Source organism: Aphelocoma coerulescens, unplaced genomic scaffold, assembly GCF_041296385.1.
Source record: "Aphelocoma coerulescens isolate FSJ_1873_10779 unplaced genomic scaffold, UR_Acoe_1.0 HiC_scaffold_271, whole genome shotgun sequence".
Taxonomy (NCBI): Eukaryota; Metazoa; Chordata; class Aves; order Passeriformes; family Corvidae; genus Aphelocoma; species Aphelocoma coerulescens.
Window position 1 is genome coordinate 41,598 of NW_027183615.1, and position 16,190 is coordinate 57,787.

The following is a 16,190-nucleotide window of genomic DNA, read 5'->3' on the forward strand; positions in this document are numbered from 1 at the left end:
GATTTGGGGACCAAAATTGGGATTTGAGGATCATAACTGGGATTCAGGGACTAAAACTGGGGTTTGGGGAGAGAAATCTGGGAAAAACTGGGATTTGGGGATGAGAAACTGGACAAAAACTGGGATTTGGGAAGTAAAACTGGGACTTGGGGAGAGAAATCTGGGAAAAAATGGGATTAGGGGGTGAAAAAGTGGAAAAAACTGGGATTCAGGGACTAAAACTGGGGTTTGGGGAGAGAAATCTGGGAAAAAATGGGATTTGGGGATGAAAAACTGGGATTTGGGGCCAAAAATCTGGGAAAAAATGGGATTTGGGGATGAAAAACTGGGATTTGGGGCCAAAAATCTGGGAAAAAATGGGATTTGGGGATGAAAAACTGGGATTTGGGGTCAAAAATCTGGGAAAAAATTGGAATTTGGGGAGCCAAAGGTGGGATTTGGGGAGCCCAGGGGGGATTTGGGGAGCCCAGGGGGGATTTGGGGAGGTTGGAGAGGCCGGGAGGGGCGGCAGCGCCTCGGGGGGCTCCTGGACGAGCTCCTCGTGCCCCCCAACATGGGCAGGTGGGCACCATGCCCGGGAAAACAGGCTGGGATGGGAGGTAGGGGGTGGGAAATGGGGTTTGAGGGAAAAAAAACGGGGTTTGGGGGTGAAAAAATGGAGTTTTGGGGTGAAAAAATGGGGTTTTGGGGAGAGAAATCTGGGCAAAAAATGGGGTTTGGGGGGAGGAAATGGAGTTTGGGGGAAAAAAAACGGGGTTTGGGGGTGAAAAAATGGAGTTTTGGGGTGAAAAAATGGGGTTTTGGGGGGGAAAAATGGGGTTTGGAGAGAGAAATCTGGGAAAAAATGGGGTTTGGGGACAAAAATCTGGGAAAAACTGGGATTTGGGGACCAAAATTGGGATTTGGGGATCATAACTGGGATTTGGGAATGAGAAACTGGGATTTGGGGAGAGAAATCTGGAAAATAATGGGATTTGGGGCTGAGAAACTGGACAAAAACTGGGATTTGGGAAGTAAAAATGGGGTTTGGGGAGAGAAATCTGGGAAAAACTGGGATTAGGGGGTGAAAAAGTGGAAAAAACTGGGATTCAGGGACTAAAACTGGGGTTTGGGGAGAGAAATCTGGGAAAAAATGGGATTTGGGGATGAAAAACTGGGATTTGGGGTCAAAAATCTGGGAAAAAAATGGGATTTGGGGAGCCCAGGGGGGATTTGGGGAGCCCAGGGCGGATTTGGGGAGGTTGGAGAGGCCGGGAGGGGCGGCAGCGCCTCGGGGGGCTCCTGGACGAGCTCCTCGTGCCCCCCAACATGGGCAGGTGGGGCACCATGCCCGGGAAAATGGGGTTTGGGGGGAGGAAATGGGGGTTGGGGGAAAAAAAATGGAATTTTGGGGTGAAAAAACGGAGTTTTGGGGTGAAAAAATGGGGTTTGGAGAGAGAAATCTGGGAAAAACTGGGGGTTGGGGACTAAAAATTGGGGTTTGGGGACAAAAATCTGGGAAAAACTGGGATTTGGGGACCAAAATTGGGATTTGGGGATCATAACTGGGATTCAGGGACTAAAACTGGGGTTTGGGGAGAGAAATCTGGGAAAAAATGGGATTTGGGCACGAAAAAAGGGAATTTGACACAATTTCCTGGAATTTTCTGGGATTTTGTCGGATTTTGAGGGAATTTCGCTGGAATTTCCCGGGATTCTGGCGGATTTTGGTGGATTTTGGTGGAATTTTGAAAGATTTTGAGGGAATTTGCAGGAATTTTGACAGAATTTCCTGGAATTTGCTGGGATTTGCTGGGATTTTGTCAGATTTTGACGGATTTTGAGGGAATTTTCACAGCTTTTGCAGGAATTTGCTGGAATTTTGATGGATTTTGAGGGAATTTTGATGGAATTTCCTGGAATTTGCTGGAATTTTGGTCTGATTTTGAGCGGATTTTGCTGGAATTTTGCTGGAATTTTGCTGGGATTTTGAGGGAATTTGCTGGAATTTTGATGGATTTTGCTGGGATTTTGACAGAATTTCCTGGAATTTGATGGGATTTTGTTGGATTTTGAGGGAATTTTGTCGGATTTTGAGGGAATTTGGAGGGAATTTTGACAGAATTTGCTGGAATTTGCTGGGATTTTCTGGGATTTTGTCAGATTTTGATGGATTTTGAGGGAACTTTGAGGGAATTCTGCTGGAATTTGCTGGAATTTTTGTGGGAATTTTGAGGGGATTTTGATGGAATTCTGCTGGAATTTTGATGGAATTCTGACAGAATTTTGCTGGAATTTTGTTGGATTTTGAGGGAATTTGCTGGAAATTTGATGGATTTTGCTGGGATTTTGACAGAATTTCCTGGAATTTGCTGGAATTTCAACAGATTTTGGCAATTTCCTGGAGTTCTGTTGGATTTTGATGGATTTTGGTGGAATTTTGACAGATTTTGAGGGAATTTGCGGGAATTTTGATGGATTTTGAGGGAATTTTTGTGGGAATTTTGACAGAATTTTCTGCAATTTGCTGGGATTTTGATGGATTTTGCTGGGATTTTGACAGAATATCCTGGAATTTGCTGGGATTTTGTTGGATTTTGATGGATTTTGAGGGAATTTGCTGGGATTTTGTTGGATTTTGATGGATTTTGAGGGAATTTGCTGGGATTTTGACGGAATTTTCTGGAATTTTGATGGGTTTTTGAGGGAATTTCCTGGAATTTGCTGGAATTTTTTGTCAGATTTTGAGGGGATTTTGATGGAATTCTGCTCAAATTTTGCTGGAGTTTTGCTGGATTTTGAGGGAATTTGCTGGAATTTTGATGGATTTTGCTGGGATTTTGACAGAATTTCCTGGAATTTGATGGGATTTTGTTGGATTTTGAGGGAATTTTGTCGGATTTTGAGGGAATTTGGAGGGAATTTTGACAGAATTTGCTGGAATTTGCTGGGATTTGCTGGGATTTTGTCAGATTTTGATGGATTTTGAGGGAACTTTGAGGGAATTCTGCTGGAATTTCGATGGAATTTTGATGGAATTCTGACAGAATTTTGCTGGAATTTTGATGGATTTTGAGGGAATTTGCTGGAATTTTGCTGGGATTTTGTTGGATTTTGACGGATTGTGAGGGAATTTTGACAGAATTTCCTGGAATTTGCTGGGATTTTGTCGGATTTTGATGGAATTCTGCTGGAATTTTGATGGAATTTTGATGGAATTCTGCTCGAATTTTACTAGAATTTTGCTGGATTTTGAGGGAATTTGCTGGAATTTTGATGGATTTTGCTGGGATTTTGACAGAATTTCCTGGAATTTCATGGGATTTTGATAGATTTTGATGGAATTTTGTCGGATTTTGAGGGAATTTGGAGGGAATTTTGACAGAATTTGCTGGAATTTGCTGGGATTTTGTCAGATTTTGATGGATTTTGAGGGAACTTTGAGGGAATTCTGCTGGAATTTGCTGGAATTTTTGTGGGAATTTTGAGGGGATTTTGATGGAATTCTGCTGGAATTTCGATGGAATTTTGATGGAATTCTGCTCGAATTTTGCTGGAGTTTTGCTGGATTTTGAGGGAATTTGCTGGAATTTTGACAGAATTTCCTGGAATTTGATGGGATTTTGTTGGATTTTGATGGAATTTTGTCGGATTTTGGGGGAATTTGGAGGGAATTTTGACAGAATTTCCTGGAATTTGCTGGGATTTGCTGGGATTTTGTCAGATTTTGATGGATTTTGAGGGAACTTTGAGGGAATTCTGCTGGGATTTCGATGAATTTTGCCCGATTTTCCCGGGATTTTGTCGGATTTTGCCGGATTTTCCCCGACTTTCCCGGGATCCTGAGGGCCTCTCCCCGTTCCCAGCGTGATCCTGGAGGCGCCGGTGACGGCTCCGGAATTCCTGGAGATTTGCAGCTCCAAAACCCCGGATTTTGAGGGGATTTGGATGGATTTTGCTGGAATTTTGACAGATTTTGAGGGAATTTGAGGGAATTTTGATGGATTTTGATGGAATTTGCAGGAATTTTGACAGAATTTCCTGGAATTTGCTGGGATTTTGTCAGATTTTGATGGATTTTGAGGGAATTCTGCTGGAATTTCGATGGAATTTTGATGGAATTCTGACAGAATTTTGCTGGAATTTTGGTGGATTTTGCTGGAATTTTGACAGATTTTGCTGGAATTTTGACAGAATTTCCTGGAATTTGCTGGGATTTTGTCGGATTTTGATGGAATTCTGCTGGAATTTCGATGGAATTTTGATGGAATTCTGCTCGAATTTTGCTGGAATTTTGCTGGATTTTGATGGACTTTGCTGGGATTTTGAGGGAATTTGCAGGAATTTTGACAGAATTTCCTGGAATTTGATGGGATTTTGATGGATTTTGAGGGAATTTTGTCGGATTTTGAGGGAATTTGCTGGGATTTTGTCGGATTTTGCCGGATTTTCCCCGACTTGCCCGGGATCCTGAGGGCCTCTCCCCGTTGCCAGCGTGATCCTGGAGGCGCCGGTGACGGCTCCGGAATTCCTGGAGCAGCTGCGGGAGCTGCACGGGAAGATCGAGGCGGTGAAGGAGCAGGCGTTCCGCGACACCCTGGCCTGCGCCGACGTGCAGCACGTGCTGGACCGCCTGCGCATCAAGGTGAGCTCCCAGCAGGCCCAAAATCCCCCAAATTCACCCCAAAAATCCCCCTGGAAACCCGAAAAAATTCCCCGGAAAAAGAAGGAAACCAGTCCGGGAACTGGGAGGGAACTGGGAGCACTGGGAGCACTGGGAGAGGCTCAGCACGTGCTGGAGCGGCTCTGGATCAAGGTGAGCTCCCAGAATTCCCAAAATCCCCAAAATTCACCCCAAAAATCCCCCTGGAAATCCCAAAAAATTCCCCGGAAAAAGAAGGAAACCAGTCCGGGAACTGGGATGGACTGGGAGGGACTGGGATGGACTGGGATGGACTGGGAGAGGCTCAGCAGGTGCTGGACCGGCTGCGCATCAAGGTGAGCTCCCAGCGTGCCCAAAATCCCCGAAATTCACCCCAAAAATCCCCCTGGAAATCCCAAAAAATTCCCCGGAAAAAGAAGGAAACCAGTCCGGGAACTGGGAGGGAACTGGGAGCACTGGGATGGACTGGGAGAGGCTCAGCAGGTGCTGGAGCGGCTCCGGATCAAGGTGAGCTCCCAGCAGGCCCAAAATCCCCCAAATTCACCCCAAAAATCCCCCTGGAAATCCCAAAAATTTCCCCGGAAAAAGAAGGAAACCAGTCCGGGAGCTGGGAGGGACTGGGAGGGACTGGGATGGAACTGGGAGCACTGGGAGCACTGGGAGAGGCTCAGCACGTGCTGGAGCGGCTCTGGATCAAGGTGAGCTCCCAGAATTCCCAAAATCCCCAAAATTCACCCCAAAAATCCCCCTGGAAATCCCAAAAAATTCCCCGGAAAAAGAAGGAAACCAGTCCGGGAACTGGGATGGACTGGGAGGGACTGGGATGGACTGGGATGGACTGGGAGAGGCTCAGCAGGTGCTGGACCGGCTGCGCATCAAGGTGAGCTCCCAGCGTGCCCAAAATCCCCGAAATTCACCCCAAAAATCCCCCTGGAAATCCCAAAAAATTCCCCGGAAAAAGAAGGAAACCAGTCCGGGAACTGAGAGGGAACTGGGAGGGAACTGGGATGGACTGGGAGAGGCTCAGCAGGTGCTGGACCGCCTGCGCATCAAGGTGAGCTCCCAGCAGGCCCAAAATCCCCCAAATTCACCCCAAAAATCCCCGTGGAAATCCCAAAAAATTCCCCAGAAAAAGAAGGAAACCAGTCCGGGAACTGGGAGGGACTGGGATGGAACTGGGAGGAACTGGGATGGACTGGGAGAGGCTCAGCACGTGCTGGAGCGGCTCCGGATCAAGGTGAGCTCCCAGCGTGCCCAAAATCCCCAAAATTCACCCCAAAAATCCCCGTGGAAATCCCAAAAAATTCCCCGGAAAAAGAACGAAACCAGTCCGGGAACTGGGAGGGACTGGGAGGGACTGGGATGGAACTGGGAGGAACTGGGATGGACTGGGAGAGGCTCAGCACGTGCTGGAGCGGCTCCGGATCAAGGTGAGCTCCCAGCGTGCCCAAAATCCCCAAAATTCACCCCAAAAATCCCCCTGGAAATCCCAAAAAATTCCCCGGAAAAAGAAGGAAACCAGTCCGGGAACTGGGAGGGACTGGGAGGGACTGGGATGGACTGGGAGAGGCTCAGCAGGTGCTGGAGTGGCTGCGGATCAAGGTGAGCTCCCAGCAGGCCCAAAATCCCCCAAATTCACCCCAAAAATCCCCCTGGAAATCCCAAAAAATTCCCCGGAAAAAGAAGGAAACCAGTCCGGGAACTGGGATGGACTGGGAGGGACTGGGAGGGACTGGGATGGACTGGGAGAGGCTCAGCAGGTGCTGGAGCGGCTCCGGATCAAGGTGAGCTCCCAGCAGGCCCAAAATCCCCCAAATTCACCCCAAAAATCCCCCTGGAAATCCCAAAAAATTCCCCGGAAAAAGAAGGAAACCAGTCCGGGAACTGGGAGGGACTGGGAGGGACTGGGATGGACTGGGAGAGGCTCAGCACGTGCTGGAGCGGCTCTGGATCAAGGTGAGCTCCCAGCAGGCCCAAAATCCCCCAAATTCACCCCAAAAATCCCCGTGGAAATCCCAAAAAATTCCCTGGAAAAAGAAGGAAACCAGTCCAGGAACTGGGATGGACTGGGAGGGACTGGGAGGGACTGGGAGGGACTGGGAGCACTGGGAGCACTGGGAGAGGCTCAGCAGGTGCTGGAGCGGCTCCGGATCAAGGTGAGGTCCCAGAATTCCCAAAATCCCCGAAATTCACCCCAAAAATCCCCCTGGAAATCCCAAAAAATTCCCCGGAAAAAGAAGGAAACCAGTCCGGGAACTGGGAGGAACTGGGAGGGACTGGGAGGGAACTGGGATGGACTGGGAGAGGCTCAGCACGTGCTGGAGCGGCTCCGGATCAAGGTGAGCTCCCAGCAGGCCCAAAATCCCCCAAATTCACCCCAAAAATCCCCCTGGAAATCCCAAAAAATTCCCCGGAAAAAGAAGGAAACCAGTTTGGGAACTGGGATGGACTGGGAGGGACTGGGAGGGACTGGGATGGACTGGGAGAGGCTCAGCAGGTGCTGGAGTGGCTGCGGATCAAGGTGAGCTCCCAGCAGGCCCAAAATCCCCCAAATTCACCCCAAAAATCCCCCTGGAAATCCCAAAAAATTCCCCGGAAAAAGAAGGAAACCAGTCCGGGAACTGGGAGGGACTGGGAGGGACTGGGATGGACTGGGAGAGGCTCAGCACGTGCTGGAGCGGCTCTGGATCAAGGTGAGCTCCCAGCAGGCCCAAAATCCCCGAAATTCACCCCAAAAATCCCCCTGGAAATCCCAAAAATTTCCCCGGAAAAAGAAGGAAACCAGTCCGGGAACTGGGAGGGAACTGGGAGCACTGGGATGGACTGGGAGCACTGGGATGGACTGGGAGAGGCTCAGCAGGTGCTGGACCACCTGCGCATCAAGGTGAGCTCCCAGCAGGCCCAAAATCCCCCAAATTCACCCCAAAAATCCCCCTGGAAATCCCAAAAAATTCCCCGGAAAAAGAAGGAAACCAGTCCGGGAACTGGGAGGGACTGGGAGGGACTGGGATGGACTGGGAGAGGCTCAGCAGGTGCTGGAGTGGCTGCGGATCAAGGTGAGCTCCCAGCAGGCCCAAAATCCCCCAAATTCACCCCAAAAATCCCCCTGGAAATCCCAAAAAATTCCCTGGAAAAAGAAGGAAACCAGTCCGGGAACTGGGATGGACTGGGAGGGACTGGGAGGGACTGGGAGGGACTGGGAGAGGCTCAGCAGGTGCTGGACCGCCTGCGCATCAAGGTGAGCTCCCAGCAGGCCCAAAATCCCCAAAATTCACCCCAAAAATCCCCGTGGAAATCCCAAAAAATTCCCCAGAAAAAGAAGGAAACCAGTCCGGGAACTGGGAGGGACTGGGAGGGAACTGGGATGGACTGGGATGGACTGGGAGAGGCTCAGCAGGTGCTGGAGCGGCTGCGGATCAAGGTGAGCTCCCAGCAGGCCCAAAATCCCCCAAATTCACCCCAAAAATCCCCCTGGAAATCTGAAAAAATTCCCCGGAAAAAGAAGGAAACCAGTCCGGGAACTGGGAGGGACTGGGATGGACTGGGAGAGGCTCAGCACGTGCTGGAGCGGCTCCGGATCAAGGTGAGCTCCCAGCAGGCCCAAAATCCCCCAAATTCACCCCAAAAATCCCCCTGGAAATCCCAAAAAATTCCCTGGAAAAAGAAGGAAACCAGTCCGGGAACTGGGATGGACTGGGAGGGACTGGGAGGGACTGGGAGGGCACTGGGAGCACTGGGAGAGGCTCAGCAGGTGCTGGAGCGGCTCCGGATCAAGGTGAGGTCCCAGAATTCCCAAAATCCCCAAAATTCACCCCAAAAATCCCCGTGGAAATCCGAAAAAATTCCCCGGAAAAAGAAGGAAACCAGTCCGGGAACTGGGAGGGAACTGGGAGGGGACTGGGAGCACTGGGAGAGGCTCAGCACGTGCTGGAGCGGCTCCGGATCAAGGTGAGTTCCCAGCATTCCCAAAATCCCCGAAATTCACCCCAAAAATCCCCCTGGAAATCCCAAAAAATTCCCCGGAAAAAGAAGGGAACCAGTTTGGGAACTGGGAGGGACTGGGAGGGAACTGGGAGGGACTGGAAGGGACTGGGAGAGGCTCAGCACGTGCTGGAGCGGCTCTGGATCAAGGTGAGGTCCCAGCATTCCCAAAATCCCCAAAATTCACCCCAAAAATCCCCGTGGAAACCCGAAAAAATTCCCCGGAAAAAGAAGGAAACCAGTCCGGGAACTGGGATGGACTGGGAGGGACTGGGAGGGAACTGGGATGGACTGGGAGAGGCTCAGCAGGTGCTGGAGCGGCTCTGGATCAAGGTGAGCTCCCAGCAGGCCCAAAATCCCCCAAATTCACCCCAAAAATCCCCCTGGAAATCCCAAAAAATTCCCCGGAAAAAGAAGGAAACCAGTTTGGGAACTGGGAGGGACTGGGAGGGACTGGGATGGAACTGGGAGGGACTGGGATGGACTGGGAGAGGCTCAGCAGGTGCTGGAGCGGCTCCGGATCAAGGTGAGGTCCCAGAATTCCCAAAATCCCCCAAATTCACCCCAAAAATCCCCGTGGAAACCCTAAAAATTCCCCGGAAAAAGAAGGGAACCAGTCCGGGAACTGGGAGGGAACTGGGAGCACTGGGATGGACTGGGAGAGGCTCAGCAGGTGCTGGAGCGGCTCCGGATCAAGGTGAGCTCCCAGCAGGCCCAAAATCCCCCAAATTCACCCCAAAAATCCCCCTGGAAATCCCAAAAAATTCCCCGGAAAAAGAAGGAAACCAGTCTGGGAACTGGGAGGGAACTGGGATGGACTGGGAGGGAACTGGGCTGAACTGGGACAAACTGGGACCCTCTGAATTCCCAAAATCCCGGATTTTTCCCGGATTTTTCCCGGATTTTCCCCTCAGGCCGTGACCAAAATCCGGGAATTTGTGCTGCAGAGGGGCACTGGGATGGAACTGGGATGGACTGGGACAAACTGGGATGGAACTGGGATGGACTGGGACAAACTGGGATGGACTGGGATTAACTGGGACAAACTGGGACAAACTGGGACCCCCTGAATTCCCAAAATCCCGGATTTTTCCCCCAGGCCGTGACCAAAATCCGGGAATTTGTGCTGCAGAAGGGGCACTGGGAGGGAACTGGGATGGAACTGGGATGGACTGGGACAAACTGGGATGGAACTGGGCTGAACTGGGACAAACTGGGACCCTCTGAATTCCCAAATTCCCGGATTTTCCCCTCAGGCCGTGACCAAAATCCGGGAATTTGTGCTGCAGAAGAGGCACTGGGATGGAACTGGGATGGACTGGGATTAACTGGGACAAACTGGGACAAACTGGGACCCCCTGAATTCCCAAAATCCCGGATTTTTCCCCCAGGCCGTGACCAAAATCCGGGAATTTGTGCTGCAGAAGGGGCACTGGGAGGGAACTGGGATGGAACTGGGATGGACTGGGACAAACTGGGATGGAACTGGGCTGAACTGGGACAAACTGGGACCCTCTGAATTCCCAAATTCCCGGATTTTCCCCTCAGGCCGTGACCAAAATCCGGGAATTTGTGCTGCAGAAGGGGCCCTGGGATGGACTGGGATGGACTGGGATGGGAACTGGGACAAACTGGGATGGAACTGGGAGGAACTGGGACAAACTGGGACGGACTGGGCTGAACTGGGACAAACTGGGACCCCCTGAATTCCCAAAATCCCGGATTTTTCCCCCAGGCCGTGACCAAAATCCGGGAATTTGTGCTGCAGAAGGGGCACTGGGAGGGACTGGGATGGACTGGGATGGACTGGGACAAACTGGGATGGACTGGGATGGACTGGGATGGACTGGGACAAACTGGGATGGAACTGGGATGAACTGGGACAAACTGGGACCCTCTCAATTCCCAAAATCCCGGATTTTTCCCAGATTTTTCCCGGATTTTCCCCTCAGGCCGTGACCAAAATCCGGGAATTTGTGCTGCAGAAGAGGCACTGGGATGGAACTGGGATGGACTGGGAGGGGCTGGGATGGAACTGGGATGGACTGGGATGGAACTGGGACAAACTGGGACCCCCTGAATTCCCAAAATCCCGGATTTTTCCCGGATTTTCCCCCAGGCCGTGACCAAAATCCGGGAATTTGTGCTGCAGAAGAGGCACTGGGATGGAACTGGGATGGACTGGGACAAACTGGGATGGACTGGGATGGACTGGGATGGACTGGGACAAACTGTGATGGAACTGGGATTAACTGGGACAAACTGGGACAAACTGGGACCCTGTGAATTCCCAAATTCCCGGATTTTCCCCTCAGGCCGTGACCAAAATCCGGGAATTTGTGCTGCAGAAGAGGCACTGGGATGGAACTGGGATGGACTGGGACAAACTGGGATGGACTGGGATGGACTGGGATGGACTGGGACGAACTGGGACAAACTGGGACAAACTGGGACCCCCTGAATTCCCAAATTCCCGGATTTTCCCCTCAGGCCGTGACCAAAATCCGGGAATTTGTGCTGCAGAAGGGGCACTGGGAGGGACTGGGATGGACTGGGATGGACTGGGACAAACAGGGATGGAACTGGGACAAACTGGGATGGAACTGGGATGAACTGGGACAAACTGGGACAAACTGGGACAAACTGGGACTCTCTCAATTCCCAAAATCCCGGATTTTTCCCGGATTTTCCCCCCAGGCCGTGACCAAAATCCGGGAATTTGTGCTGCAGAAGAGGCACTGGGAGGGAACTGGGATGGACTGGGATGGACTGGGATGGACTGGGATGAACTGGGATGAACTGGGACAAACTGGGACAAACTGGGACCCTCTGAATTCCCAAAATCCCGGATTTTTCCCGGTTTTTTCCCTCAGGCCGTGACCAAAATCCGGGAATTTGTGCTGCAGAAGAGGCACTGGGAGGGAACTGGGATGGACTGGGATGGACTGGGATGGACTGGGATGAACTGGGATGAACTGGGACAAACTGGGACAAACTGGGACCCTCTGAATTCCCAAAATCCCGGATTTTTCCCGGTTTTTTCCCTCAGGCCGTGACCAAAATCCGGGAATTTGTGCTGCAGAAGAGGCACTGGGATGGAACTGGGATGGACTGGGATGGACTGGGATGGACTGGGATGAACTGGGATGAACTGGGACAAACTGGGACAAACTGGGACCCTCTGAATTCCCAAAATCCCGGATTTTTCCCGGTTTTTTCCCCCAGGCCGTGACCAAAATCCGGGAATTTGTGCTGCAGAAGATTTATTCCTTCCGGAAGCCGATGACCAACTACCAAATCCCCCAGAATTCCCTGCTCAAGTACAGGTGGGGAATTCGGGGGAATTTGGGGAATTTGGGGAATTTTGGGGAATTTGGGGGAATTTTGGGGGATTTGGGGGAATTTGGGGGAATTTGGGGAATTTGGGGGATTTGGGGAATTTGGGGGAATTTGGGGAATTTTGGGAAAAAAATCCCCAAACCCCCCAAAAAAATCCCAAAAAAATCCCCAAAACTCCCCCCAAAAAAATCCCAAAAAATCCCCCAAGAAATCCCCAAAACTCCCCCCAAAATCCCCAAAAAAATCCCCAAAAAATCCCCAAAAAATCCCCCAAAAAATCCCAAAAAAATCCCCAAAAAATCCCAAAAAATCCCCCAAAAAATCCCAAAAAAATCCCAAAAAAATCCCAAAAAAATCCCCAAAAATCCCCCAACCCCCCCAACCCCCCAAAACCCCCCCCAAAATCCTCAAAATCCAAAAAAAATCCCTCAAAAAATCCCCAAAAAATCCCAAAAACCCCCAAAAAACCCCCCAAAAAATCCCAAAAAAATCCCCAAAAATCCCCAAAAATCCCCAAAAAATCCCCCAACCCCCCAACCCCCCCAAAACCCCCCAAAAATCCTCAAAATCCCCAAAAAATCCCTCAAAAAATCCCCCAAAATCCCCAAAACCCCCCAAAAAACCCCCCAAAATCCCAAAAAATCCCCCAAAAAACCCCCCAAAATCCCAAAAAATCCCCCAAAAAATCCCAAAAATCCCCAAAAATCCCCAAAAATCCCCCAACCCCCCAAAACCCCCCCAAAATCCTCAAAATCCAAAAAAAATCCCTCAAAAAATCCCCAAAAAATCCCAAAAAATCCCCAAAACCCCCCAAAAACCCCCCAAAAAATCCCAAAAAAATCCCAAAAAATCCCCAAAAAATCCCTCAACCCCCCAACCCCCCCAACCCCCCCAAAACCCCCCAAAAATCCTCAAAATCCCCAAAAAATCCCTCAAAAAATCCCCAAAAATCCCCAAAACCCCCCAAAAAAACCCCCCAAAAATCCCAAAAAATCCCCCAAAAAATCCCAAAAAAATCCCAAAAAATCCCCAAAAATCCCAAAAATCCCCAAAAATCCCAAAAATCCCCAAAAATCCCCCAACCCCCCAAAACCCCCCCAAAAAATCCTCAAAATCCCTAAAAAATCCCTCAAAAAATCCCCAAAAGATCCCCAAAACCCCCCAAAAAATCCCCAAAAAATCCCAAAAAAATCCCAAAAAAATCCCAAAAAAATCCCCCAACTCCCCCAACCCCCCAAAACCCCCCAAAACCCCCCAAAAATCCTCAAAATCCCCAAAAAATCCCTCAAAAAATCCCCAAAAATCCCAAAAAATCCCCAAAACCCCCCAAAAAATCCCCCAAAAAATCCCCAAAAAATCCCCAAAAATCCCCAAAAATCCCCCAACTCCTCCAAAACCCCCAAAAATCCTCAAAATCCCAAAAAAATCCCTCAAAAAAATCCCCAAAAAATCCCCAAAACCCCCCACAAAATCGCCCAAAAAATCCCAAAAAATCCCCCAAAAAATCCCAAAAAAATCCCAAAAAATCTCAAAAAATCCCAAAAATCCCCAAAAATCCCCCAACCCCCCAAAACCCCCCCAAAATCCTCAAAATCCAAAAAAAATCCCTCAAAAAATCCCCAAAAAATCCCAAAAAATCCCCAAAACCCCCCAAAAACCCCCCAAAAAATCCCAAAAAAATCCCAAAAAATCCCCAAAAAATCCCTCAACCCCCCAACCCCCCCAACCCCCCCAAAACCCCCCAAAAATCCTCAAAATCCCCAAAAAATCCCTCAAAAAATCCCCAAAAATCCCCAAAACCCCCCAAAAAAACCCCCCAAAAATCCCAAAAAATCCCCCAAAAAATCCCAAAAAAATCCCAAAAAATCCCCAAAAATCCCAAAAATCCCCAAAAATCCCAAAAATCCCCAAAAATCCCCCAACCCCCCAAAACCCCCCCAAAAAATCCTCAAAATCCAAAAAAAATCCCTCAAAAAATCCCCCAAAATCCCCCAAACCCCCCAAAAACCCCTCAAAAAATCCCCAAAAAAATCCCAAAAAATCCCAAAAAATCCCCCAATCCCCCAACCCCCCCAAAACCCCCCAAAAATCCTCAAAATCCCTAAAAAATCCCTCAAAAAATCCCCAAAAGATCCCCAAAACCCCCCAAAAAATCCCCAAAAAATCCCAAAAAAATCCCCCAACTCCCCCAACCCCCCAAAACCCCCCAAAACCCCCCAAAAATCCTCAAAATCCCCAAAAAATCCCTCAAAAAACCCCCAAAAATCCCAAAAAATCCCCAAAACCCCCCAAAAAATCCCCCAAAAAATCCCAAAAAAATCCCCAAAAAATCCCCAAAAATCCCCAAAAATCCCCCAACTCCTCCAAAACCCCCCCAAAATCCTCGAAATCCCAAAAAAAACTCTCAAAAAATCCCCAAAAATCCCCAAAACCCCCCAAAAACCCCCCAAAAAATCCCAAAAAATCCCAAAAAATCCCCCAACCCCCCAACCCCCCCAAAACCCCCCAAAACCCCCCAAAAAATCCTCAAAATCCCCAAAAAATCCCTCAAAAAATCCCCAAAAATCCCAAAAAATCCCCAAAACCCCCCAAAAAATCCCAAAAATCCCAAAAAATCCCAAAAAATCCCCAAAACCCCCCCAAAAAATCCCCCAAAAAATCCCAAAAAAATCCCCAAAAAATCCCAAAAAATCCCCCAACCTCCCCAACCCCCCCAAACCCCCCCAAAATCCTCAAAATCCCAAAAAAATCCCTCAAAAAATCCCCAAAAAATCCCAAAAAATCCCCAAAACCCCCAAAAAAACCCCCAAAAACCCGCCAAAAAAATCCCAAAAAAATCCCAAAAAAATCCCAAAAATCCCCCAACCCCCCAAAACCCCCCAAACCCGCCCAAAATGTGCCAACCCCGCAGGTTTTTCTACGAGTTCCTGCTGGGCCACGAGCGGCGGGCGGCGCAGGAGCTGCGGGACCACTACGTGGCCACCATGAGCCGCGTGCACCTCTCCTACTTCCGCTCCTACACCGCGCGCCTCATGAAGGTCCAGGTGAGGTTTGGGGGGGTTTGGGGGTTTTTGGGGATTTGGGGGATTTTTGGGGATTTTTTTGGGATTTTTTGGGATTTTTTTGGGGGGGTTTTGGGGGGTTTTGGGGATTTTTTTTGGATTTTTTTTGATTTTTTGAGGGATTTTTTGGGGGTTTTGGGGGGTTTTGGGGGGGTTCTGGGGGGCTTTGGGATTTTTGGGGATTTTTGGGGATTTTTGGGGATTTTTTTGGGATTTTTTTGGGATTTTTTGGGATTTTTTTGGGGGGGGGGTTTGGGGATTTTTGGGGATTTTTTTGGGATTTTTTGGGGATGTTTTGAGGGATTTTTTTTTTTTTTGAGGATTTTTTGGGATTTTTTCGGGATTTTCGGGGGTTCTGGGGAGTTTTGGGGGGTTTGGGGATTTTTTGGGATTTTTTGGGGATTTTTTGGGGATTTTTTGGGGGGTTTTTGGGGGGTTTTGGGGATTTTTTTTGGATTTTTTGGGGATTTTTGGGGGATTTTTGGGGGGTTTTGGGGGGTTTTGGAGGGGTTCTGGGGGGTTTTGGGGGGTTGGGGGTGTTTGGGATTTTTGGGGATTTTTTGGGATTTTTTGGGGATTTTTTGGGGGGGTTTTGGGGGGTTTTGGGGATTTTTTTTGGATTTTTTTTGATTTTTTGAGGGATTTTTTGGGGGTTTTGGGGGGTTTTGGGGGGGTTCTGGGGGGCTTTGGGATTTTTGGGGATTTTTGGGGATTTTTTTGGGATTTTTTTGGGATTTTTTGGGATTTTTTTGGGGGGGTTTTGGGGATTTTTGGGGATTTTTTTGGGATTTTTTGGGGATGTTTTGAGGGATTTTTTTATTTTTTGAGGATTTTTTGGGATTTTTTCGGGATTTTTGGGGGTTCTGGGGGGTTTTGGGGGGTTTGGGGATTTTTTGGGATTTTTTGGGGATTTTTTGGGGATTTTTTGGGGGGTTTTTGGGGGGTTTTGGGGATTTTTTTTGGATTTTTTGGGGATTTTTGGGGGATTTTTGGGGGGTTTTGGGGGGTTTTGGAGGGGTTCTGGGGGGTTTTGGGGGGTTGGGGGTGTTTGGGATTTTTGGGGATTTTTTGGGATTTTTTGGGGGGGGTTTTTGGGATTTTTTTTTATTTTTTGAGGGATTGTTTGGGGATTTTGGGGGGTTTTGGAGGGATTTTGGGGGGCTTGG

General features: G+C 49.2%; 1 protein-coding gene across 1 annotated transcript in view; it reads left to right on the forward strand.

Annotated features, from left to right (window-relative positions):
• The window catches only part of VPS52 (VPS52 subunit of GARP complex), a 57,796-nt gene that overhangs the window by 7,913 nt on the left and 33,693 nt on the right, over positions 1–16,190 (forward strand). The window contains exons 6-8 of the mRNA XM_068999193.1: positions 4,474–4,624; positions 11,849–11,949; positions 14,874–15,006. Of these exons, the coding sequence (XP_068855294.1) occupies positions 4,474–4,624; positions 11,849–11,949; positions 14,874–15,006 (385 nt within the window). The remainder of the gene's footprint in view (positions 1–4,473; positions 4,625–11,848; positions 11,950–14,873; positions 15,007–16,190) is intronic.